Source organism: Pyxicephalus adspersus, chromosome 1 (assembly GCF_032062135.1).
Source record: "Pyxicephalus adspersus chromosome 1, UCB_Pads_2.0, whole genome shotgun sequence".
Lineage (NCBI taxonomy): Eukaryota > Metazoa > Chordata > Amphibia > Anura > Pyxicephalidae > Pyxicephalus > Pyxicephalus adspersus.
The window spans coordinates 163,136,304-163,160,770 of record NC_092858.1 but is presented as its reverse complement, the minus strand read 5'-3'; the positions used below and the strand labels follow the sequence as shown (position 1 = coordinate 163,160,770).

The 24,467-nt window shown below is 37.2% G+C and overlaps 1 protein-coding gene across 6 annotated transcripts in view; it reads left to right on the top strand.

The window, feature by feature from the left end:
- Nucleotides 1–24,467, top strand: part of GRIK1 (glutamate ionotropic receptor kainate type subunit 1) — a 228,898-nt gene that overhangs the window by 167,532 nt on the left and 36,899 nt on the right. For 5 of the 6 annotated variants that reach the window (XM_072398109.1, XM_072398097.1, XM_072398115.1 and 2 more), the window contains 4 exons: nt 3,017–3,130; nt 6,340–6,543; nt 7,223–7,446; nt 18,414–18,532. In XM_072398109.1, coding sequence (XP_072254210.1) covers nt 3,017–3,130; nt 6,340–6,543; nt 7,223–7,446; nt 18,414–18,532 — 661 coding nt within the window. Of the gene's footprint in view, nt 1–3,016; nt 3,131–6,339; nt 6,544–7,222; nt 7,447–18,390; nt 18,533–24,467 lie in introns of all 6 variants that reach the window. The other variant, XM_072398125.1, reaches the window with a different exon arrangement.

The following is a 24,467-nucleotide window of genomic DNA, read 5'->3' as shown; positions in this document are numbered from 1 at the left end:
AAAAAAGGAATGTATACGTTAAAGAATCTTTTTATATGCAGAGACCACAATACAATTTATTTATTATACTTCTTCTTTAAGATGCTGAATTCATTCCCAGTGTGTTTTATTAAGGATTGCAGTAATCTAGGTCATCCAGGCCCTGCATTCCATACTGTTTTTTGAAGACAGTATTGATAAGGATAATGTGTTTAGATCCTATTTCAAAATTAAATTTCAAATCTTTTCACCCTGCTGGACCTCCCTGGCAGACTTCTGGCTTTGTATTTGTGTGCAGTTGGCAAGGCTCAAGCCTTCAAGCTGTTATTTGTGCAACACTGAACACTGATTACCTTGTAAACCGCCTTTCTGAGCCATCACCAACTGGTTGGTCTGCGGCATTTGGCCCAAACCTTCCCTGGCGTGTCTTACTTGCCAAACGCCTGACAGTCAAAGAAAAGAAATTTCATTTTGATTTCACCGCATATGTTTCTCAAATTTTGTGCGCTGACTTGTTGTATTTTCTTTTCCACTAAAGAAGAACCCCATGCTCCCATAACCAATTATATGCAGGGAACAAAAGAGGGGACCCTATCTATGATAATCATAAATATGCTGGCCAACCCTGTAATTAGTCAAGGTATGAATCAAGTAGAAAGGGACAGGGATTTTTTGGCAGCAAATTAAGGTATAGTTTTCTAAAAAGTACAACGTGAGTGACACATATGTACAAAAAGGTAGCGCCCCCCCCCCCCCCCACAAGAGAAAACGCTATCTTTTTGTACATATGTGTCATCTTCACAAATAAATGCTCTGACTCTCCTTGCACATCCCCTGATGAAGCCATCTAGCGAAACACGTCGGGATTGAGACTTGTGAGCTTTATGTACCTTTGTTGCAACACTTAGACAGACGATTCTATACTTAGAAAGCATGGCATATCCCTATCAAGGAACGCCTTTACAGTCCAACTGTGATTTTACCATGTTTGCCTTTCTCACACTGTTGTAATGAAATATGTGTTACTCATGTTGTACTTTTTAAAAAAATACACCTTAATTTGCTGCCAAAAAATCCCTGTCTCTTTTCTACTTGATTCATCTCATAACAAATTACTTGAAACCAAAAGTTTGTGGACTTATGGTAATGACCCCAACCTATCTGGCCAAAAAGTTAAAATACCCCTGAAGATTAGTTCATACAAGGCTTTTTTGTGCACTTCTAACCTTGTGGAAAGAGTTTGAAGAGAACCCTCAATGATTTCTTCAAGCCCTTCATGACTTGAGGAATCACCATTCTATACCGGAAATCAAACGAAACTTATCCAACATCAGTACCTGATCTCACAAAAGCTCTTTTGAATGATTAGGTTTACATTTTTGTAAATGCACTCCAAAATTTCATAGGAACCCTTTCCATATTAATAATAAATAATTATTCATAAATAATAAATAAGTAAAATGGAAAGGAGGAGCATTCTTTTCTATATAATTGCTCATGGCTTTGGAATGGGATATCCAATGCGCTTGGGTGATAGGTGTTCAACTATCCACAAACAGTTGGCTTTAAGGTTAAACTTGCCATAATTTGTTCTGTCTCTTTCTAAATCATATATAAATGTGAGACTTCTGATCTTTAGCTTTTTTTTACTGTATGTGCCACTAAACGACCATTCCTTTAATTTATCGCAGGCTTTCCTATAATGGCGATCTTGACTCAGCATGATTTTAGTTTTAAACCCAAATTTAGCTGAACAACATAACCAGTTAGCAGGGGTGAATTAGACTGCACAGGCTCTTGCGGAATGCTGAAGTTTATAGGCTCAGCATGAGCTGAGTTTATTCCAAAGCTGCGGCATGCCAAGAGAAGCAGCTGCTTACTCAGCAAAGGTCTGACTTCCCAGGCTGAAGATGACTATTCGTAAAATATATTATTTCTGGAGGACACTTCTGTATGACACTGCTGTATGTTACAAACAAATGTTTTATTTTTTCTTCAATTCAACAAAGCTTATTATTTTTTTACAGTATACAGCCTGATTTATGAAAGCTCTCCAAGGATGGAAAGGATACACTTTCATCAATGAAGCTGGGTGATCCAGCAAACCTGGAATGGATTTATTTGAAATGATTTGCTATTTGTTAGAAAATGTTTTGAATCCTGCACTGGATCTATCTTAGGTTTGCTGGATCACCCAGGTTCACTGATGAAAGTGTATACTCTCCAGCCTTGGGGAGCTTTAATAAATCAGGCACAATGAATTAAGTGTGAGAAGTAGCAGCCTTTGAATATTCAGATCAGCACTGCAAGTAATAAAGGGACACGGCGCTGCAGAGATGGAAAATGAAATTAGAACTCCCTCTTGTTAGCTGGATGGGTTTATAAATGCACGACTGGTTGCTGTGCATCTAAAACTTATTATTAAAGCTCTACGGTAAATTTCTTACAGAACAAATTGTCTTCTTGGCTTTTTTAAGGGTTGACAACCTCTCTGTACAAGGTGATTTACTTAGCAAACTGTGATGGAAAAAAAAATTACATATAGGTATTTTTTGAAGGGGGGAGTGATTGGACTGCGGAGATAGGGCAAAGCTGCATAAGTAGCCAAACTCATCATTTTAGCATAATTTTTTGCTAAATAATAAATGCTTTGTCAAAAGGGAGCATCCGCTGGAGGCCAGATCTATTGTTCTATAGCTGGACAGTGTTAGTCTATGTGCTCTGCAAATAAGCTCATGTCAGAATAGAAAAAAAATAAAAATGTTATTGGTTGAAATGTGTCAAAGTAAGTATCAAAAGCATACAACAATTAAATGAAAATTAAATATTATTATACAATATATATATATATATATATATATATATATATGTAATGTATATATGTGTGTGTATCTATCTATATATATATATATATATATATATATTTGTGTGTATGTGTTTTCTCTGACTATTTTTATGTTTATATTCATACAACATTGACATGTGATTTACAAAATACAGTTACATGATCCAAGTAATACTTGTTTTTCTTCTCAAGATCGGAGTTTGGAATTCAAATATTGGCCTTAATATGACAGATAATACAAAAGACAAGTCAACCAACATTACAGATTCGCTGGCCAACCGAACACTTATTGTGACCACCATTTTGGTAAGTAAAAAAATAAACCTTAATAAACTAAAAAAAAAATAAATAAAAAAGAAAAATATAAAATCAAGATATCCAACACACAACAAGCTTTCTTTTTTTTACTTAAGGACAATATAGTCAGCTTTCTACTGACCTGAAATATTGTAAATAGTTCAAAAGTAAAATGTTGCTGCCATACCATGCATGGAGGTTTTTGTCATTTTTACCATAGTGTTGAACTTTTCTAGGTAGTTTATCGTCTAGCTCAGTGCTTCTCAACCAGAGTTCTTTGGAACCCTGGGGTTCTTCCAGAGGTTGCTAGGGGTTCCTTGATTAATTAGCAATTTGTAATTTCTAGGTCAGTGTAATAGGCACCAATTATCTTTTTTTGGGTGGCAGCCTTCCCAATGGCTAGCATTGTAAGAGGCATTCTTCCCACTGACCACTAAGCTAATGTACTGTAAACTGTGAATATAGTAATTATAGCAGGGGTTCCCTGAAGACCAGAAAGTTATTTCAAGGGTTTCCCCCATGTTAGAAAAGTTGAGAAACTCTGCTCTAACTAAACCTTTAGAGCTGCCCATTTGCTCAATGTCTGGTTATGAATGTTAGCCTGCAGAAATGGAGGTGAAATTGTTCACTGAAGCTCAATGCAACCCTCAAACACTGCAATATGAAAGGGTAGTTAGGTGCTTGGTGGCTACATTTACACACAGAAATAATCTGAAAATGTTCTGATAAATTAGATTACAGCTAATTAAACCAAGTTCAGATGGGGTAAATTGAGTGGATACGGAGCTTCTTCAGGTTTGTTGGCCATAATCAGTGTTCATGGAAATATGTCTTGTAATGGGGCTTGGAGAGATAAAGAGAAAGTATAACAGACTGTTTCTTACTGCAGTACACTGATAATGTCCAACAAGCCTGAAGCAGTTTTATAATCAGGTATTGTGCTAACTCCTAACATTTTACTTCTAATCATGGCAATGCCTGATTACTATTCAATTAGTTTGAACTTAGAAAAGGGTGAGGAAGGAAATTCCTGCTGTCAGCTAGTGAAGGGTCAATCTGCCAAAGTGTTGGGTACATATTTGCATATTTCTATCAAGGAAATCCAGTAAAATCCAATCACAGGCTAATTGAACTAATTATCCTGGAAGTATTTCCAATAAGAATTACTAAATAACTGACTTCACAGAATGCAAAGGATAATTACGCTGAATGTAAGGGTACCCATACATAGCTGAACCATTAACCATTGACCATCAATCAGGGCCATGGAGCTAATGATAGAGAGTGACCAGGACCTCCAAAGGGCTGATGATGCAGAAATTTTTCCACTTGATCAAATATGTTCTATTTTTCTCTATTCTATTGATAAAAAATCAAAGCTATTTACAAATGTATTCATAGGCTTACACATGCATTCTGCACTCTTCCCCAGAACAATATGTTTACTTTCATACCCAGGGCCAGATTTCTCAAAGGTTACCCAGAATGTGGCCTAGGGTGATGTGACCTCGGGGATCGGCAGTGCAGCATCTCTATAAGGAACTACAAGCTTCTGCCGACCAATGAGCTCTACACTAACAGGATGCAAAATGACTTATACCGAGGTCACATATAGTACAGAGATCTGTGCAGGGTGACATTTGTATTGAAGAATCACTCTCCTTTTTCCATTCCATTCTTTACCCTCTCTCTCTCCTCTCTCTCTCTCTCCTTCTCTCTTATCTATGCTTTATCTTTTCTCTCCCCTCCTTTCCCCCCCACATCTCTCTCTCTCTCCCTCCATTTTTCTCTTCCTTCTCCCTCCTTCTCTCTATCCCCTCTCCCCACTTTTCCTCCCTTATCCTCCCCCCCTCTCTCTGTCTCTCTCCCCTCTCTCTTTTTCCCCCTCTCTCTCCTCCCACCTTCTCTCTCCTCTCCCTCTCTATTTGTCTTCCCTCTTCATCTCTCTTCCCTCTCTTTCCTTCCCTCTTTCCACTCTCCCTTCCTTTCTCTTCTGTCTTTCTCTACTCTCCCTCTTTCTCTTCTTTTCTCTCCCCTCTTTCTCTTTTTATTCCTATCTCTCTTTTTGTCCGTCCCTGATCAATTCTTCGTGCTCCTCTCTTTCCCTCTCTTCCCTTTTCTTTTCCACTGATTTTCCTTTCCTTCTTTCCCTCACTTTCCTCTTCCTCTCTCTCCCTTTCTTTCTCTCTCTGCCCATTCCCTTCCTTTGTATGTCTCTTTCTCTTCCCCCTCACTCTCTCCCTCCATCTTTTTTTCTCCTTTTTGCCTTCTCTCCCCTCTTACCTCTTCTCCTCTCTTAATTCTCCTTCTCTCTCCCCTCTTTCTAACTTTTTATCTCTCCCTCTATCTTGCCTTTACTTGTCTCTCTCTTCTCCCTATATCTTTCTCCCCTCTACCTCTCTGCCCTAATTCCTGTCTCTTCTTTCGCCCTTCTTCTTCTCTATCTCCTTTCTCTCTTTTCACTCACTTTTGGTCTCAGGAAACAGCTTCCAAGTCATTTTGTGTGTCAGCTTCAGGGGCTGTTTATGGTTCACAGGTGGGGGGCAGAACAAGTTAGCTGACACATGGGGGCTGATTAAATAAATGAGTTTAGGCTTTTTGCTTATAAATGGATTATCATCTTGTAAGCAATATTTTACTTAGTTTAGTAAATGTGATGAAAGGAAATGCAAGGCCACCAACCACCTGAAACAAAGGATAAAAATCTGCCCTTTTTGTTCCAATATTACCTTTTTTTGAGAGGTACAACATTGTAAAAAGGTGCAGTACCACTTAAAAAATGTGAACCTAGCCCTAAAGTTTATGTAACCTTAATAATAAAATTTTGTTTTCTGCTCTCTTTATGTTTCGAAAATGTATTGAAACTGTTTTAATATATCTGCAGTATATTTTTATATAAATCTGTGTCCTGTCTGTAGTTTTTTCTCTAGCAGTCCTATTTTCCTGCCAAGGAACCTTCAGACTATTGGGGTTACTTCAGACTCGATTTGTGATGCAGCCTTCCTCCACAGGCTCAACCACAATCTCCACCTTTCCTATTTAAGTGAATGGGTATAGCTGAAAATCAAATGTTGCACTCATTTTTGTTTATAGGTTTAGCTACTCTTCAACCAATAAGCCATCATAATAACCTTCATATGTCCTCTACTGCAAGATTGTATACATTTTATTATATTGTATCCTCTGATAATGATGTAAAATATTTTGGTACATTTTAGGAGGACCCATACGTAATGTATAGGAAGTCAGACAAGCCCCTATATGGAAATGACAGATTTGAGGGCTATTGCCTGGATTTGTTGAAAGAACTCTCCAACATCTTGGGCTTTATATATGAAGTGAGGCTGGTGGCAGATGGCAAATATGGAGCGCAGAATGACAAAGGAGAGTGGAATGGAATGGTCCGAGAACTCATCGATCATGTAAGCAACATCAGCTATCATTATGTGTTTGTTGTGTGATTATAGCAATGCTATTATATTTAATTCAATCTCATTAGGTCTGGTTTATCAAAGCACTGTAAGACTGTTCTGACCCAAAACCACATGCCAAGTACTCTAGAACCAAAACTGAACACAATGGGCCTGATTTATTAAGCTGACAAATGTTTTCAATCCTGGGCCAGATCCATTCCAGATTTGCTGGATCGCCCAGGTTCTCACATGATAGTCTATCTTTTCCAGCCTTAATAAATGCTTTATTAAATCAGCCCCATTGTGTTTAGTTTTGGTTCTGAAGGTGTTTGGCATGTGGTTTTTGGCCACAAAGTGTCACATATTGAAGGTTACCTGGTTCTAAAAAGTACAGCTTGCCCAGTTGGTATTGTGATACTTGATTGTTAACGTTTTTTTCATCACTGACCCAGAATGAGTGTGAAGCTCAGGTGTTCAGTTAATTGCACAAGTTGTGCCAAAGATATCTGCCTGCTTGTATCAGGTATCAGGATCAGCTTCACATCCAGGCAGATTACAAGCATTATTTTACAACAATTGCAGCTTCCATCATCTCTCAGCGAAAGCTCCACTTTAAGTAAAAAAAATTATGTTCAAGTTAATTGAGTTGTCAACACTTCTAACCAATAAAAAAACTCTGTATTTTCAGAAAGCAGACTTAGCTGTGGCCCCCCTGACCATCACCTATGTTAGAGAAAAAGTCATAGATTTCTCTAAGCCCTTCATGACTTTGGGAATCAGCATTCTATACCGGAAACCAAACGGTACCAATCCTGGAGTCTTCTCCTTCCTCAACCCCCTCTCCCCTGATATTTGGATGTACGTGCTTCTCGCCTGTCTGGGAGTCAGCTGTGTCTTGTTTGTCATCGCAAGGTAAAGTACTTTCCTATTGACATTCACGGTATATGCTGTTCTCTCATCTCTCACCACACTGTACAGCCTGCACTAATGGAACTTTGCAAATTCTCATTTATAACACTTAAAATGTTTGCTGTGATTTGCTTTATTACTTCCAAAGTTTCTCTGCTATTACTTACAGTCTTGTGTTGAGCATCTTTTTGTATTTAGAGAAAATGGAGATAAAACGAGATATAAACTTCTTTGTATTCCATATATACAAGCACTGAAATTATATTAAACTTACAAAAGTTGGTGTGCATAAATAACAGTAATCTTTCAATTTATGAATTATGTGAAAGTGCCTCCTTCACATATATTTTTTTTAAAGAGCAAAGTCGGGGCTAAAACAAAAATCTCCAAGGCTTCTTAAAGACTTGTGGTTAACCACATGCACACCTATGCTTCCAAACCCTTCCATTCAACTGTAAGTAGCTGGGAATCAGTACGCATTTGCGTACATTTGCAATTGTGTTGCAGTGGGGTTGCGGCACAATTCCTGGTAGTGACATGTTGCTTCTGGCCATGCTGTTGGATTTCCTCCACCTGTAGTGTGCTTTGCCATTCATGGGCTCATAGCAGCAGTTTGCCTAGGTGCAGATACCTATGCATTTTTTCAATGTGAAAGGGGTCTTTACAGCCTTAGCTGAAGAAATGTGTCATATTTCATGCACTGGTAATTTTCCTGGGGCATTTAGGAGAGTTAAGGCCTTCTGGAGTAGTATCCGTTGCCTTAAGCCTTCTAAAGATCAATCAGTTAACCATATAGAACTATTTAAAACATTTACATTTTTTATTACTATCCTTTGGTCTTCATAGTTCAAGTTTGTTATTCTAAGTGAATCTTTCTTATTGCTGTGGTCTGAGATTCCATGTCCAACTCAACATCATTTTTACAGGGGCTGTAAGCATGTTCTTCCACCATTCAGTGGATGTTCTGTTGACTAACCTGACATTTATAGCTCTTCTAACCACTACAGTATAAAAGATAAATGAAAACACTGTAGAGTTATAGTCATTAAAGAATATAAACTCATCTTAAAGCTGAACTAAACTAAAAAAAAATCATGCTTACCTTTAATTTCACAGATCACTCGATCCCGCTGAAAATGTCCTTATTTTGGTCCAGCGCCTTCCTGGAATTCTCTTTTGTTCCAGCACTTGTTCTGGCTACATCACCTGACCTCAAACTGCACAGGCACCAGATCAGGTGATGTAGTCTGCGGTAAAGGGGTAAAAAAGAATGCCTATTTCACTGCGCATGCTTGAGATTCTTTTCCCCTCAATGTAGGAAAATGCCCCTTATGAGTGTGTTCGAGATTGAACATGTGCAGAAGGAGCAGCCAAGAGCTAGGAGCTTGGGATGTGTAACATTTGTATCCCAGGAAGCCCTGCCCTCCCATTTTTGATTGCCACGGCAGATATATCTTCTTTAAATTGTTTGTATGGATCAATACAATTTCACTATCTGCTTTCGTTTCCAGCTTTCCTGGATGACACAGTTACAACAGTGGTGGTCTAAGGCCAGGTTTAAAGAATCTTCCTCTGAATGCAAAAAAGGTTCTTTGAAAGTAAATAAATGCTAATGCTAATAATTGTTCAAGGACGGTCTATGTAAACTATGCATAATTTACCAGAATATTTACAAAATTGGAATAACTATGCAACCAGTGGTGTAAATGATGTACTGTATGTATAAGAGGGAAAAGTGTTGACGTACTTTTCCAGCTGCTAAATATAACATAATGAGTAGGATAGTTATCCTGAGGATACGTGAGGATAATATCGCTTTATCTGTCTCTCTTTTAAGTGCTATAGGGTTCAGAAACCCGTTTTGCTGCACTGACTACTGTGTAGGTCTAAGGATTACCGGTAAATAGAACCTGTCTGAATGAAACATAGAAGCTTCTACTGGCAGCTTGTTTTTTGAAGAACCTACTTTTCAATGCTTACAATATTACATAAGCTCAGTTAAAATCTTATAGTTACATTCAGTTATTTAGGTTGAAAAAAGACATAAGTCAATCAAGTTCAACAACTGATATCACATAAGATATCCCATATGATAGACATTGAACTAACAAACCCTATTTTTAGTCTTTGCTCTCATGCTATAGAGGTAGAGTGAAGTGTCCAAATAATTTTGCATTTAATGTTAGTCAAATTTACCACCATCTCGCCTTAATTGACCCAATTTTATTTTTAATCTTGTTGAAGCCATTTGGGGTAAAATTCTGATGTACAGTGATTTCAGATGGTTAAGCCTCAGTCAATGACTGGTAAAACAAGTCTGCAAGACATGTATGACATAGGCACTGTATGCTTTAACTGCCACCCCAGTCAGTGTATGGTGGATTAGTGATTTTAGGCTTAATTCACTTTAAATCCAATGGCCATTGCTCAAGTTAAATTGGACACAGTCCTATACAGTGAAATAGGCCACACTGCTTAGTGCACCCTGACATTCATACTTCCATACTTGGAAGAATATATACATACTTGACCATTCCATGACATCCATACTTGCTCAGACATGTTCCTCTCTTTCTGTGTGCTGAGGGTTTTGGTCATCATTCTTCTGTGCCACCATAAAGCACTGGGGTGACAAAGCAGCCAGCACATTTTCACTTGTATATAAGGGCATTACCAAGTGAAAATTGGTAAAAAAAAAATGGTGATACAGTACACCCATGAACCATGCCCATTGTTGAGACACTTCGTGTAGCATCTCAACATGGCCACCAAGTGTATAAGGAATAAAAGGGGGTGGTAGTAGGAGTGGAGTACCATCCACTGCGGCCTATTGTCAAATTTTAAAATTCTGGTTCATTAGAAACCAGTGCAACAGTACGGCAAGGTGTCAGTAGCCACCTGAGAGCCACTGTTCCCAATGGCTCATCTAAGTCATAGACAAAAATCGACCTGACCTATAAAAACTTCAGCTTCAAAACAAGTCAACAAAGGCAGCTCCTTTATGGATATTCTGACAGGTCCTAATCAAATGACTTTTTTCAGTTCTTCCCCCTGTACTTCTCACAACTCACAGATTGGTTTATAATAGTGGTCGGTACACAAAGAGAGCAGATGTAACAAGATAATAATTCCTACCGCTCAGAATATAAATGATATATATGATGCTTGTTACTCTCCAAACACAAACTGATATAAATAAATAATGAATATATTCTTCTAATTAAAGCGAACCTCCAGTTTTCCATATAATCCCTGGCATAAATATAAATATTATATGTTATATTATTGTGACATGGGGATATACATAAAATTTGTGGTGATAGGTTTTAATTAGAAGAATGTATTTAGTATATTATTATTATACATTTGTAATTTGAATAGTGGTACAATGATTATTATAATTTATGTTTTAGTTTCTATGTTTAGTAGGACACAAAGTGAGAATGACTGGTTTAATAACATGTTGTGTTTAGCTGTAATTTTATGTAATTAAAAGCATCAATAAACCTCAACCTGTTTATATGGTTGTTAAAGAAAACTTGTCTTGAAATCATGCAGACAGTTCTGACTTCTTTCTGCAAATGCTAGTTCCTTGGATGTGACACTGGGCCCTTTACTTTACTATTACACTCTTATTCTACGTATTTGTTTTGAGTCAGAGTTTTTTTCCTTTGACGTCTGATTATTTGCCCAAATCATAGATAGATAGCTGTGACAAAGTACATTCTTGGTAACAAAAGTGTACTTTTGAAATCTGTATATTTTGAAATAAAAGAATATAATACATATTTGTCTGGAGACAGTAGAATGGAGAACTTTTTTCTTTGGTTAGGAAGAGCAATGTCTGCATGTTTTTTTATTCCCTGTCTTTATCACCATTGAGATTTTACTTTGTTTACTAGCCTGGTGTCTCTGAAATGAGAAAGGAAACACTAACATGTACGCAAATGGGACTAAATACATATTTTGTACAGCAGGGGTGGGTTAAGACATTTTTTAATCATTCATTTGTCTTGAACATATTTGGTTTATTTTTATATGTAGACAAAAATGTCTTTATTGCATACATTTTCACACTCTTGCTGACAAACCCCGAAATGAATTGTCTCCAAACAACACATACTTAAAACCAAAAGTAAAAAAAAAAAACATATCTATTTAAAGAGTGTAAAGACCAAGGACTATATGCACACAAGAGTTTCTTTTTTCTCTGGCAGCCAACCATGCTCAGTGTGCATTATAGAAAAGAATGTGAACAGGCAGGCATAGCCATAGTTCTGCTTTATAGTCCAAGTGTTGCTCTCCCTCCCCATTGCTTCATATATTTTTTAAAAAAGCTTTAATGTGCATAACTTATATCCAGCTATTTACTGACAAGCCAGGTCCTTCCTCCTCTGCTTCAGTGCTGGGTGGTCCTTAGAAGTTTTGGTCGAATATCCCACTATTGGATTTGACAGCTATTTCGATCGAGTAGTTAGTTATTGTTCGGGTGATTGAATGCCAATTTCGAACACCGTTGAAGTCGATGGTGGGAGAATTTGGGTTATTTTTAGGAACTATTAAGGGCTGCAAGAGCAATCAGATTGTATGTGTTGAACTCTCCAATTCTACTATGATCCCCTGGGCACTAGAGGTTAATTAACCTCTAGTGCCCCGGGGATCTCACACTATTCTCAATGATTGCAGCCATGGCTGCAAACATTGAGAAGATGCTCGGCACTGGAGGTCTCTGATTGTCTGGAAGTCTCCCTATTCAAAACCTCTAGTGCTCTAATATAAGTATCTCTTCCTCTATAACACACTTTCCAGCACAGTAATATGATACATTTGTTACATTTTTCTTGCAGTGGATAAAAAAAATGTTACAAATGTATCATAATATTACTGTGCTGGAAAGTGTGTTACAGAGTAAGGGATATAATGTCATTGTAGGATAACCTGTAAAAAAAAAAATAAAAACAAACAATGAAAAAATTAATTTAACATAATTTTTTTTTACACGTTTTAAAAAAAGATTTACCTGAATTTTTGCAGCGGATTCTCGTTTTTTTTTGGGTCGGGTCTATTCGAAATCGAAAAGCCATATTCGGGGTGAATATCAGGACAACCCGAATTGAACACCAACACTAGTCCATAGTTGTGCAGAGAAAGACACCCATAGTGCAACTAAATGGAAAATTTAAACAATTGCTACCAGGCAGGTTCTTTATTGTGGACAGGACAGGTGATGTCCATTCTGCAATCTGAATCTCCAGCTGGGTTGAGATGTCATTCACTGTGTGCATGTGCTCAGGAGTTAATTCATTCACAGCGCGCCTGGGGAATGGCAGAATACCATATAGGATTGTCCTAACCTGTTACCAGGAAACTTAGAGGCATGAAAAGTCCCGGTTATATGTATAGGTGCAGAGCTGCAGCCAACAAGTACACAATGATTTTCTTTTTTCTATTGGAAAAGTTAATTTCCAAAGGCAATACTTCTTCAATTTTGGCTTTTGCTGTGTTTTAACAAAATGCTAAGCATGATACCAATGTACTGTAAAATACATTTTACATTTACATACTCTACATTAGTAGCAGTAAGTACATACCGGGAGTTATTTCTAATTATATGCTTAAAACTAATTTTTAGTGTGATGTTCAAGCATTTGCTTGTTGTTCTATATTTTGGTGACTGTATTTTATATGGAGAGTCATGCCTAATTCCTATAATGGATACATGAGTAACATTAATGCCTAAAGCCTATTGACAAGTTCTGCTAGTCTTTTGTTTTTAGCCAAGTTAAACTGTAGAATTAGAAGGCACAGATGTTAAGGATTTGGATGACCTTTTTTTTTACACTGAAAAAGAAAAAAAAGTATTTAATTGTAAATATTAATGTCAATAATTCTTTCTTTTAAAACATAAAGCCTTGTGAATCAAATATGATTTATATAAAAAAGCTACACACACAGATACATATGGTATATCTGTAAATATCCATATTCATATCAGCTACTCAATAGATGTTCAGGTAGCACTTTGATAGCTAGCCCTGGAACATGAAAAGAAACTCATTTGATATTTATATGCAACCTGCTTGCAGAACAAACCTGATGCATTATTTTGCGTTCAGAATACAAAAAAATGCTTAAAATCTGCTTCTTTTTAGTCAGCTTTGAATATTTACTTGTTAATTAGTGGGTTTATTACAATCTGGTTTCATTACTAGAGCTCAGCTAAGCCCCCTGAGTTATAAGAGTTAATAAATTCACAGATTAATCATAGTGTTGAAACAGTAATTAAAATGTATTTGGTATGACATTGGCAATTAAAAGAGTTTTGCAATTATAAATGCTGTAGACATTCTCCGAAAGTACAGTGGGGAGGAAAGGATTTTTCTGCTGGCTGGCTCGCCAATTATTGTATGGGCTCAGAGGGTTCATGTTTAGCATTTTGGAAGATTTTATTTTTTTTACCTCTCTGCTAACCGAATCAGGTAATAAATGGATATGTTACCTTTCATTTTGTATACAGACGTTCTATCTAAGTGCAGCTAGAGGACACGTTAGTAAAACACCCCTGGAGATTTATAATCTAATACCAATTGGTGGAATAGCTACCTTTCCCTCATTTACTGCACAAAGCTGCATCTAGCAAAACTCTGCTAATTACAGCAATGAGTACCATAGTGTTCCTTGGGCAGTGTTACGCATTCATTATAACCCAAACTGTTACATCAAAGTATCCTCATTATAGCCAGCCTAATTAAAAAAATCAGGGTATTGTTTTAAAAGAAAGTGCTGCTGAAATCATTATATAAAATCAAATACCTTTACTTACTCTTTTTACAGTGTAAAAACCATTTATACCCCCTATATCCAAATCTTTCACATCTTTGCCTGATTCTACACAATTTGGGCCATTTTTCTGTGTGACAGCGTGTCCCAAAAAGGTGTCAGGAAAGTGCATTAAATGCTCCAGGGAAAGAGAATATTAACAGGTTTGGATAGGTTTCCTAGGAAAGAAACCAGGTTTTATAGGGCCCTGGAGCCGGCCAAGGTAGTGAAAGAGTGGGTTCCCTGGCCCAACGCAATCTTGGCTGTGATATGTGCACCTGCACTCAGGTGCAATTTAGGATGGGAATTGATCAGCAAGAGGCTGAGAGAGAGCCAGAGGGTTCCAGGCTGAGAGAGAGCCAGAGGGTTCCAGGCTGAGAGAGCGCCAGGGGGTTCTAGGCTGAAGAGAAAGCCAAAGTGGATTCCAGATTGGGAAAGGAGCCAGAGTCTGTTCCAGGCTGCAGGAAAAGGGGACAGAACTCCAGGAAAGCCAGTGAGCAAATAAGACTTGAACTGTGAGTGGAACTGTCGTGATTTGGAGTGTTTTGACTTTAAAGTGCTGGAGAGTGTGCTGTAGCACTTGGCTAAATAAATAAAACTGCTGTTGTTTTGGACTTTTGGAGTCTGCTGCCTCTTATCTGCCCTGTAAGTATCCCGTTACCATGAACAACCCCCAGTGATCTACCACATCTGTCATAGGCACTACTGCTGTCCAACCAGCTCCTGTTCAAGTAAAAGGGAAAAGTTGGGAACTGTTTGTTTGTGGCATATTCTGGCATGGTTCCCAAAAGTGACCCAAAAGTCATATTGCCTTGCAGTTGCTGTTGAAAGATTTGCGCCGCGGTAAAATTAACACAATCCTGAAGATTGACTTTAAAATAAATTAAAACTGAAACTTTCTTAAGTTACAATTTACCAGGCGAAGTGTAAAACAGAATTCACATTATATGTGAATCTTATCAGAATTCAAGAGAGCCTTAGTCTTTTAAAAGGCTTATTTTCTTTTTAGCGCTCTATATTTCTCTGTTCTGAAATGATCGGCATTCCCCAATAAGTGCCTATTAGATGTCTTCCTTGTCGCTGTCCCAATTCATAATACAAGTCCTAGGTAATCTGACAGCCGTAGTTTCCTCGGAAAGCAAATCACACATACTGATTACCTCTTAAGTAGTTTCACTGTGCAGTCTCTTTCCTCGGTAAGCAGCGGCTTCTGTGCAAGTAAAGGATTTGAAGTCATTATCGGATTGCAGGTTTTGATTATGCATCAGCCACATTTCTTACCGTTGTCCTCAAAAAGCTTTCAGCCCTCAGCGGAGAATCATTAGTCCCTGATGAAAAGGAATTGTAGTCATACTTGAAACAAGAATATTTCGCTGCCCGGATTTATCATGCAGTGTAAAGTTGTATATCACTTACTCGTCAATATCTAGAAGCCTTGCTCAATATATTCATTATACTGTGAAGCTGTTTTCTATTTTTTATTAAAAATAAAAGAAATTATTCGGCTTAAAGTGTGAGAAGTACACAATGAAACTGTATTCTAAAGTTTTTATTATTGCTAGGTAGCAGATTACCCTTAACATTTTTGTTCCAGTGGCCTACCTACAAATCTGGGTCTACTTTTAGCAGATAAATTATGTTCTTCTCTGCTATGAAGGAACTTATTTGTGGGTCTTACTGCTTTGGGCACAACTAAACAAGCTAAGCCCTGTACACATATTGGTATAATGTCGCTGGAAATGATCTTTCCTGAGTAATTCCAGAACAAATGAACACTGGACACAGGGCACTGTTCTCTTCTATAGGGAGGAGAGAATGAGTAAGTAGCACTCCACTATAGGGCATATTGATGAACGACATATGGGAACTGCTGTATACATGGAAGACTACCAACCCTGATCTTCTCAGGTGTGTATGTAGCTTTGGGGTCATTTTAGCCACGCGGTGAGCTGCAGCATTCTGCCATGGGCCCAACTGGGATCCCGGCATTGAATGAAATAAGTTGGGGGACTTTTATTTCATGTAGCTTCAGCAGATCATGGTACAGTTCCCAAAAGCAACATGTCATTTTGTACACAAGGTCCATTGAAGATTTGCACCAAGACTATCACCCTGGCTGCCAACCACGTGATTTCACACCAAAGGCCTGATTTAATAAAGTTCTCCAAGCCTGGAGAGGATAGACTATCATTGGAGAATCTAAGTGATACAGCGAGCCTTAAGTGTTGTCAGTCCTGGACCAGATCCATTCTGGGTTTTACTGGAATTACCTGAATTACTCAGGTTCTCCCATGATAGTAAATCTTTCTCAGACTTCTAGAGCTTTAAAAAATCAGAGGTCATGGGTCAGAAAGAGCTCTTAGTCTTCTTATGTGAATTAGACCTCCAGAAGATGGAGGGAGTGCTGCAGGTGGAAAATACAGTAAAAGGATCCTCTGACCAGAGCATCAGGGAAATATATACCACCAATATGTGTGCTGTATTATCCTCTCAGGAAGGATACATACAATCTAAAACTGAATTTTGAGTTTAAATCATCTAAATGCATTCCAAATGCATTAAAAGATAATTAAAGTCATACAGTTTATTTTCTTTAGAAAGTAGCCACATCTTGAGTAGGAAAGTCTTTCTTCTGCCTGCATGATATAAGGATCATTGTTCTATATGTAAAATGTATTTACAAAGGTCCAATATGCTCCCTGCTAGGTCAGAATTATCAATAAGCAGAAAACATGAGCTTTTTTTATTACAGAGCTATCCATTTGACTCAGAGTTTGTCGGACTTCTGCAGAGTGACCACTGTTACACTACTGAGAGTAAAGGTTCATTCACCATACCAGATGGCAGGCTTTTCTGATGTGGCTGCTGTACAAACACTTTTTAATACCTTTTGCTTTGATGCAACTAAAATGTATATAACATATTAAAACCGTGAATTCAGTGGGCCTTTAAATTGCTCTACTACACTAACCAAGAAATCCACGTTCTTTATAGGCTTATTCAGTAAGACAAAAAGCCTGAGCAATGGACAGTCATCCAAAGCTAACAGAATTCAGAGTAAACTGAAATCCAATGGTTTACAGGTATTATTGCTACTTGCAATGCTGAACTGAGCAAATTTCTGGATTTTACTTTTACAAAAAGCAAACATTACATAAATGTGTTTTTGTTTCTGTGCCTATGAATTATATTATCAACTACAAAGAGGTTTTTTATTACCAAATGATTTTTGCATGCATTGAGAAAATATACAAATAAACCAAATGCCTAAAGAACAGATTTTGGTTAATATAGGAATATCTCATGTGTCTCATTTAGTCGTAAAAAAGCTGAGCTTTACTAAACAGCCCTATTTACAACCCACGTCTACATTTCCATCTGGCCTTGCCAATGTTGGTTGACTGGCTAGTGTGAACTGATAAAGTGTTCTATGGACTTGGCATGGTTTTATCCACATATATTGCCCGAATGTGGTTTTATCTAAAAAAAAAATAAAAAAAAGTACAAAATGTTTTTTTTTAACATGCTGAAAGATTAAAGTTTGACAAAGTATTATATACAGTGTCTGTGTTTCCATTGACCACAGAAAAGGTTTAATATCTCTAATTAGGTCACAGAGAGCAGTAGTAAGTTTTTCTTTTGCCTTTTTAATCTAGAAACTTTTTCTTGCTTTCACTTACACGTGGCTTTTACATATAGAGAACTGCTGGACTATGTATTTGATTGTATGTGTTATCACTGTATTCATGCTCTTAATGAATTATCATTGTTTCATTGTTATATACAAACAACCATACATGCCAACAGAATAAGTTTTTTCCAAACTTTCCTGACTTCCAGCAGACGGAAGAGGCATTTCTTAAAATAGGACTTTTAAATGCAATAACGAACATAGCTAACAGTGGCCCCTGATCTGGGATCCTTGTGGGGACCCTGTTGGCTTGGAAGGGCCCGGGGCCCTTGTGCGTGGGCACACATTGCACCCCCCTATATACACCCCTGTTTAAATATCAAATTTAGTGTTGGCAAGTATGTACAGGAAATCAAATGTTTCTTAATGTATTTTCTCATGCCTTTTTTTCTCTCCCAGATTTGCTGATGCTCTTTGTTTTTATCTGATGTTTACAGACTGTCTCTGTTAAAAATCACAGGTTCACGCCATACGAGTGGTATAACCCACACCCGTGCAACCCTGACTCAGATGTCGTGGAAAACAATTTTACTTTGCTAAATAGTTTCTGGTTTGGAGTTGGAGCTCTCATGCAACAAGGTACTAAGGTCACAACCTTACTGTCACACACATCCCACAGTCTGCTTGGGGTCTTCGTTGCTGGTAAACTCCACCCTAAATACCCCCATTGTGTACTGTAAACCCTTATGTTAGCTAGCTGAACGAGGCACCATATGGCATGGGTAAGGAGAAACAGACAACAGTACATGGAAAAAGCGATAACTGCAAAGTAAATCCAAAAAATGAATTTAAAAAAATGTAAATGGATAAAAAAAGTAAATTTACAAAATTAATAAAAGACATACAAACAAGCCAAGCCCCCTAAAAAGTCACAATGGTCTTTACATGAATAAAAATCCTTCTATGTCATTAATGTGCATAGCTGACTCTTTGGTTATCTACTGTGGTTGCAGTAGTACCAGTTGATAAAGTCATGGGCATGGCTGAACCCTCTGGGTCAATGGTAATACTGCCAGTGTACTAAAGACCCATTTCAGAATAAAAAATAGATAACATGCCAGGCAATGCAAGTAATTCATATTTTTGACATTATGTTAAAATGCACCAGTTCTTACACCATGTTAGAAAGTTGCATCACTTAAGTCATAAAAGTAAAAGAAAAGAAATATATGTCTCAAAATCTTTAAAAACATTGACTAAGGTTGCTAGTTTGAACAACACTCCTTCAAATTGCTCCAGCTTTTCGAATAACCACCAAATGTTGCACTGGGTCAGTTCAGGGACAAAAATAATAATGGTATTTGACCCCCTCCCCAAAGGGTTGTCCTTAATATTGCATGAAAGGTATGCAAAGGCTAAAAAACTCAGTTTATGGGGACATCAAATCACCAGACCAAAGAATGCAATATTAAAGCTAGACAACCAAAGGCTGGTGGGGAAAGAATTAAAAGAAACCCCATTTGAATGAGTAGCCATGTTTTTCCATTATTTCTATGTATTTTTAGCATATGTTTTTTTACTGGTCTCATTTAGTAGTCCTATAGCTAATGTTCTTGGAAATGAAAAAATTAAAAATCTGTTCATATCTTTTTTTTTCTTTGAAATCTAAATCCTAGCAAGTTTTTTTTGGAGCTCCTAATCCCAGAGGCATTCTGATCATTGACTGCTTTTAGTGGCCACCTGTTTGGTTCCTAGCTGTGCCATAGTAACATATGGAATAGTTTGCACGTTGTATATTCTAGTCTGAATCCCTGAATTGTTTTGATCTGTCACATATGTCCTGAGTACCTGTTATTTGCATGATTATTCATACAGAAAAGTAATAGTATGCAAATGTCTATACTGGTTGCAAAAGCTTGAAAATTGCCTTTAGTTAAAAATTAAACCAGAAATTTTAAATGACCAAACCAATTATAATCTGATTGAGTTATCAGCACCCTCAAATGACCACAGGGAGAAAGCTTCTGTGGAATCCATGTTATCTAAATATTAGGGTTTTGGGGGCTATGTTTTCGGGGGTAGTCACATCCTTTCAGGTGGAAGCAACAAATTGGAACAGCAGTCAATTTCTGATGTCTGAGACCATATGTTCTAGATGTTCTAGATGTTCTTAACGTGGCTATATCGTAAATACAGCCAAAAACCGCGAGTTTTAGCAAAATCAAGGATTGTTTTGCTGAAATGTCAGTGTTTTCCAGGTCGAGAGTGCTCTTAAAATGATAGACGCAGAGTTGTTCCAATTTTCACATTTTTCTAATATAGAAATACAGTTTTGGTGTCTGCTGTTTGGGGGTCACTAGGTGGTTTACTAAGAAATCCACTAAGTGGGTACAGCAGAGGGTACAGGACATTATTGGGGTGGCTTTTGACATGAAAAATCCACATTTCAATTTCAGAATGCCAAATCATTGGGACTTTATCACAAGGACAAAACACCATTGAACCCATTTCTCAAATTCTGCAATACAAAGATCATTTCTACTACCCGAAGATGATTAAGCATGATTCTTCTAATAACCCAGCATGGATGACATCCTGTTTTTAATTGTTCCGAAGGTGAAAACCGTCTATGAAATACATTAAAAATGATTTAATCCCAGTAAGAGAATTTAATAAAGAATGACCTAATCACTCATCAATCACATGCATCTGCTAACTCCTGTAAATCATAGAAACAGTCTATGCAAATCTCTAGCTCAGTGGATTGTTCATTTTCAGCTACTAAATCTATGTCTGTAAATCACAATAAACTGCACTTGGATGAAGGGCGAGCAAATGCTTCTCTTATTCCATTTTGGCTTTTTCAGTTCATAATATTACCTTCAACTTATCAAGAATAAAAACAAGCTTAAAGAAGTAAATTTTTCTCTATACACTATTTTTTATTTGAAATAACCTTTCGCTCTTCTAGGAGGCTCCTAAGCTTAGCAATACAAAAATTTACCCCAACCCCAGCCACTAAGAAGTGACTCTACCAAAACAATTAGATCTCATAGGTTGGGCTGGTAGACCAATGTAAACTTTGGGGAACTATTTAACATTACTTTCTTAATAAAGCAGCAGTATGACTTTTTTCAACTTTGTAAAAAAAGTGTACTCTAATCCCTTGCCCTACCCAATTTAGGTGGTTTGGAAACAGGAAATCGTCTTCCATTGTCTTCATTGTGACCGCTAAGATCCCAGTCAGTGCAAGTGTGCAGACATGGGACCCTGCACACATAATTATTTTTACAGTTGTATCTAATACATTTGCTCATATGAGCAGTTTATGGATAAATTCACATGGATGGTCTCTGGGCCTTTTCTGGGCAGGATAGCCTGCTAAACACACGTCACTGTCATGCTCGTGCAGAATAGTTGCATTGATGAGAGGTTAGTGATCATTATCAACTGCCCTCCTACTGACCTCGGTTATTCTCTATAGGGTAGCCGCAGAAAGGACCCAGGGGCTTTAATTATTTGTAGCTCAGAAGTGGTAAAAACATATGTGTGAAAACAGATATAAAGGCCCGTCCATTAATTTGCCGACCTCGTTGACTACAGAAAAAACATACTGAGCCAAAAAAGTAATTAAAAAAAAAAAATATATAAATCCGTTAGTTACTTTTATTTTAATCTAAAGTAAGCCTAGTAAAAAATGTATTTTTAGCTTTAGAAATTGTAAAAAAATATTTTTGAAGGTCACCAAAAAAACCTTGTTTCTCTATGAAAAACTGGGCATTGTTACTAACATCCAAGTTATTAAAGACACAATAGTCCCGAGGCTGAATTGTCAACTGGATTGTAGATTTTATGGGTGAAGTAAAATGTAGAAAGCAATAAAAGCATTTGTAAATCATCTTATGGTTCTGTGACACCTTAGGGCTCCTCCAGAGGTTACTGTGGTTTTCTTGAGTTGAGAAGGATTCACATCCCATAAGATGGTTCCTGCTACAATTTTGGACCAACACCACTCGGAAGAGCCACTTACATGAAACCAAGGACATTTTCAACTATGTGTGGTGGCATTCCGACCACTACCGCCTTGGCAACCAATGCAAAAAAACATTTTCCCATTGATTGATTATAACAGGTGTTCACCCACACCCAAAAATTATTTTAAGTGTTCCTCGGGTGAAAAGTTTGATAAAGACTGCTCTAAACTGATGGCAAGTGCGAGGTGTTCATGACAACTGCTATGGGTTTGCCCATTCTCCATCTACACAACACCATTGTTTTCAGGAACAAAAAGGGTCCATGCTTAGCAGAATAAGGTTTTACAGTAGTAGGCCTGTGTGTTTGGCTGTGATCCCCTATGTGTTGTAGAACCCTGTTTTTTTCTATGTACAACTCCCTGCCTCTGGAGTTTACCGGTATCCCTAGAACACTGTGGGATGCAGTGTCCGCTGGTCACCATTACCTTGGGTACATGACAGTCAGCCCCAACCAGACTCTGCTTGTCCTTCAAGAAAAAAGAAATAGGCATTGCTATTCACTATGCTCAGAACCACCAATGGCAAGCGGGTCACCAAACGCTCCTTCATTATTGGAACAATTCACACAGTTTCAATATGGCGGTTTGTTCCATGGATGAAGGAGTTCCAGCCAACAAGTCAAAGATTGCTGTGTACCCTCTGTGACATGCTTTTTAATTGTGGACACTTGGTGTTGTGCTTGACTGGAAACCAGTTTGTTTAGAATTCTGAAGTGTGATGATCAGACTTTCTCTTTTCTACAGAGCGTGAGCAAAGTCTGGATCAGGATTGGCTGTCATGTCTGCCATTAAAAAAGGCACAAAAGAGACTTCAGCAAGTATTGTCTCTGACCCAGATTCATGATAGAAATGTGCTTCATGCTTATGTCAATATTGTCTTCTTCTACACATGGTTTTATAACACGCTTGGATGATAGAAGCTCTTAAAACCATGTACATTATATATTAAATATCTCTGTATTGCCTCCTACCAACCAATATGTTTAAACTTTACTAATAAATTGTTTACTTTTCCATTGCACATATACATTTGATTGGCTACCATTAGGCAATGAACTGATAACCATAGCACCAGTATAAAGTTTAATAACGTTGAGTGCATTAGCCTATTGTAGCCAATCATTTTTTAATTAACTGAATTCACATGGGCTAAATATTGATTTCTGATTGGTTGACATGGGTTAGAGCATCATATCCATTAAGCATGCTCCTTGCAGTAGTAACTCACTATTTCAGTGGTGTTTGTTAACTAAAGAAAATTCACTTAATTTTATGAAAAAAGTGAAGCTTTGTTGACTTTGAATACCCAATTTTATACAGGATAGTAAATTTTATGCTTGCACATAATTGGATGATAAATATAAATGCTTCACCTTATTCAGGTAAGTGACCATTTCCTACTCCTTTAGTAAATCAATACCACTGACTAAGCCAATTTATGTTGTGGCTGGGGAAAAAATGTCTGTGCTGCTTATTAAACCTTATTTTCATGTTCCAACCCACTGATTGGCTGCTGTAAAATTTTTTTTTTTCTCTATGCTAGTGAAACTTAAGGAGTAACAGATAACAAATTGTAATGAACTGAGCTTAGTAAATCCTTCCATTCACACATTCCTAGTTTGGATTTGAAAAAGCATATATTTGAAAAGAGAAAAACATAATAAACGTTTGCTATAAAGCCAGACAAATGATGAATTTACATCTGATTTAGATGTAGACAGAAATTAGAATGCAACATTTGATGTTACTATGCTAAGTGAACATGAAACATTTATTTTAGATATTAATGCCTTGTACATTGGACTTAAAATGAAGTGGTGGATCTCTCCATTTAAATAAAAATGATAATAAAAAGTGATATATATATATATAATATATATATATATATATATATATATATATATATAATTAGTTGATTGTACAGCTCCAAAATTATTTAGTAACTTGGCTTTAACACAGTTATTAGTTTCTTTTTTTTTTTTTTCCCTGAGATTTTGATATACACATATGCACACTTATCTGCATAAAATGTGTAATATATTCACATGGATAATCAATTACAGGAGACACATGGGAAATTGTTCCTGCAATCTCTGCCTCTGATAGACCTAGTTACAGTCTGTAATATATAAGTGTGGAATTAAGGCAGAACTTTGATTTTGATATGCATTTGGCATGAATATATATATATATATATATATATAATAAATATATAGTTCTTTCCATCCAGAGTTGAATACATTTTTGGCCAAAATTTTGTATTGATGATGGGAGAGTTGGACCTCTGCATAAAGTCTTCTTCAGCTCATCCCAAAGACTCACAATCGGGTTAAGGTCTGGACTCTGTCGTTGTCAATCTTTTTATGCAAATGATGTTTCATGCTTGCTGAACTCACAATTTGAGTCCGATATATGCTATTGTCATCTTGGACTATGCTTATGCCAGCAGGGAAGAAAAAATCCATGATGGAAAAACCTGGTCATATTCAGATAGTCAGTTAACCTAATTGTTTTGGGCCCACAACATTGCTAAACCAAGAC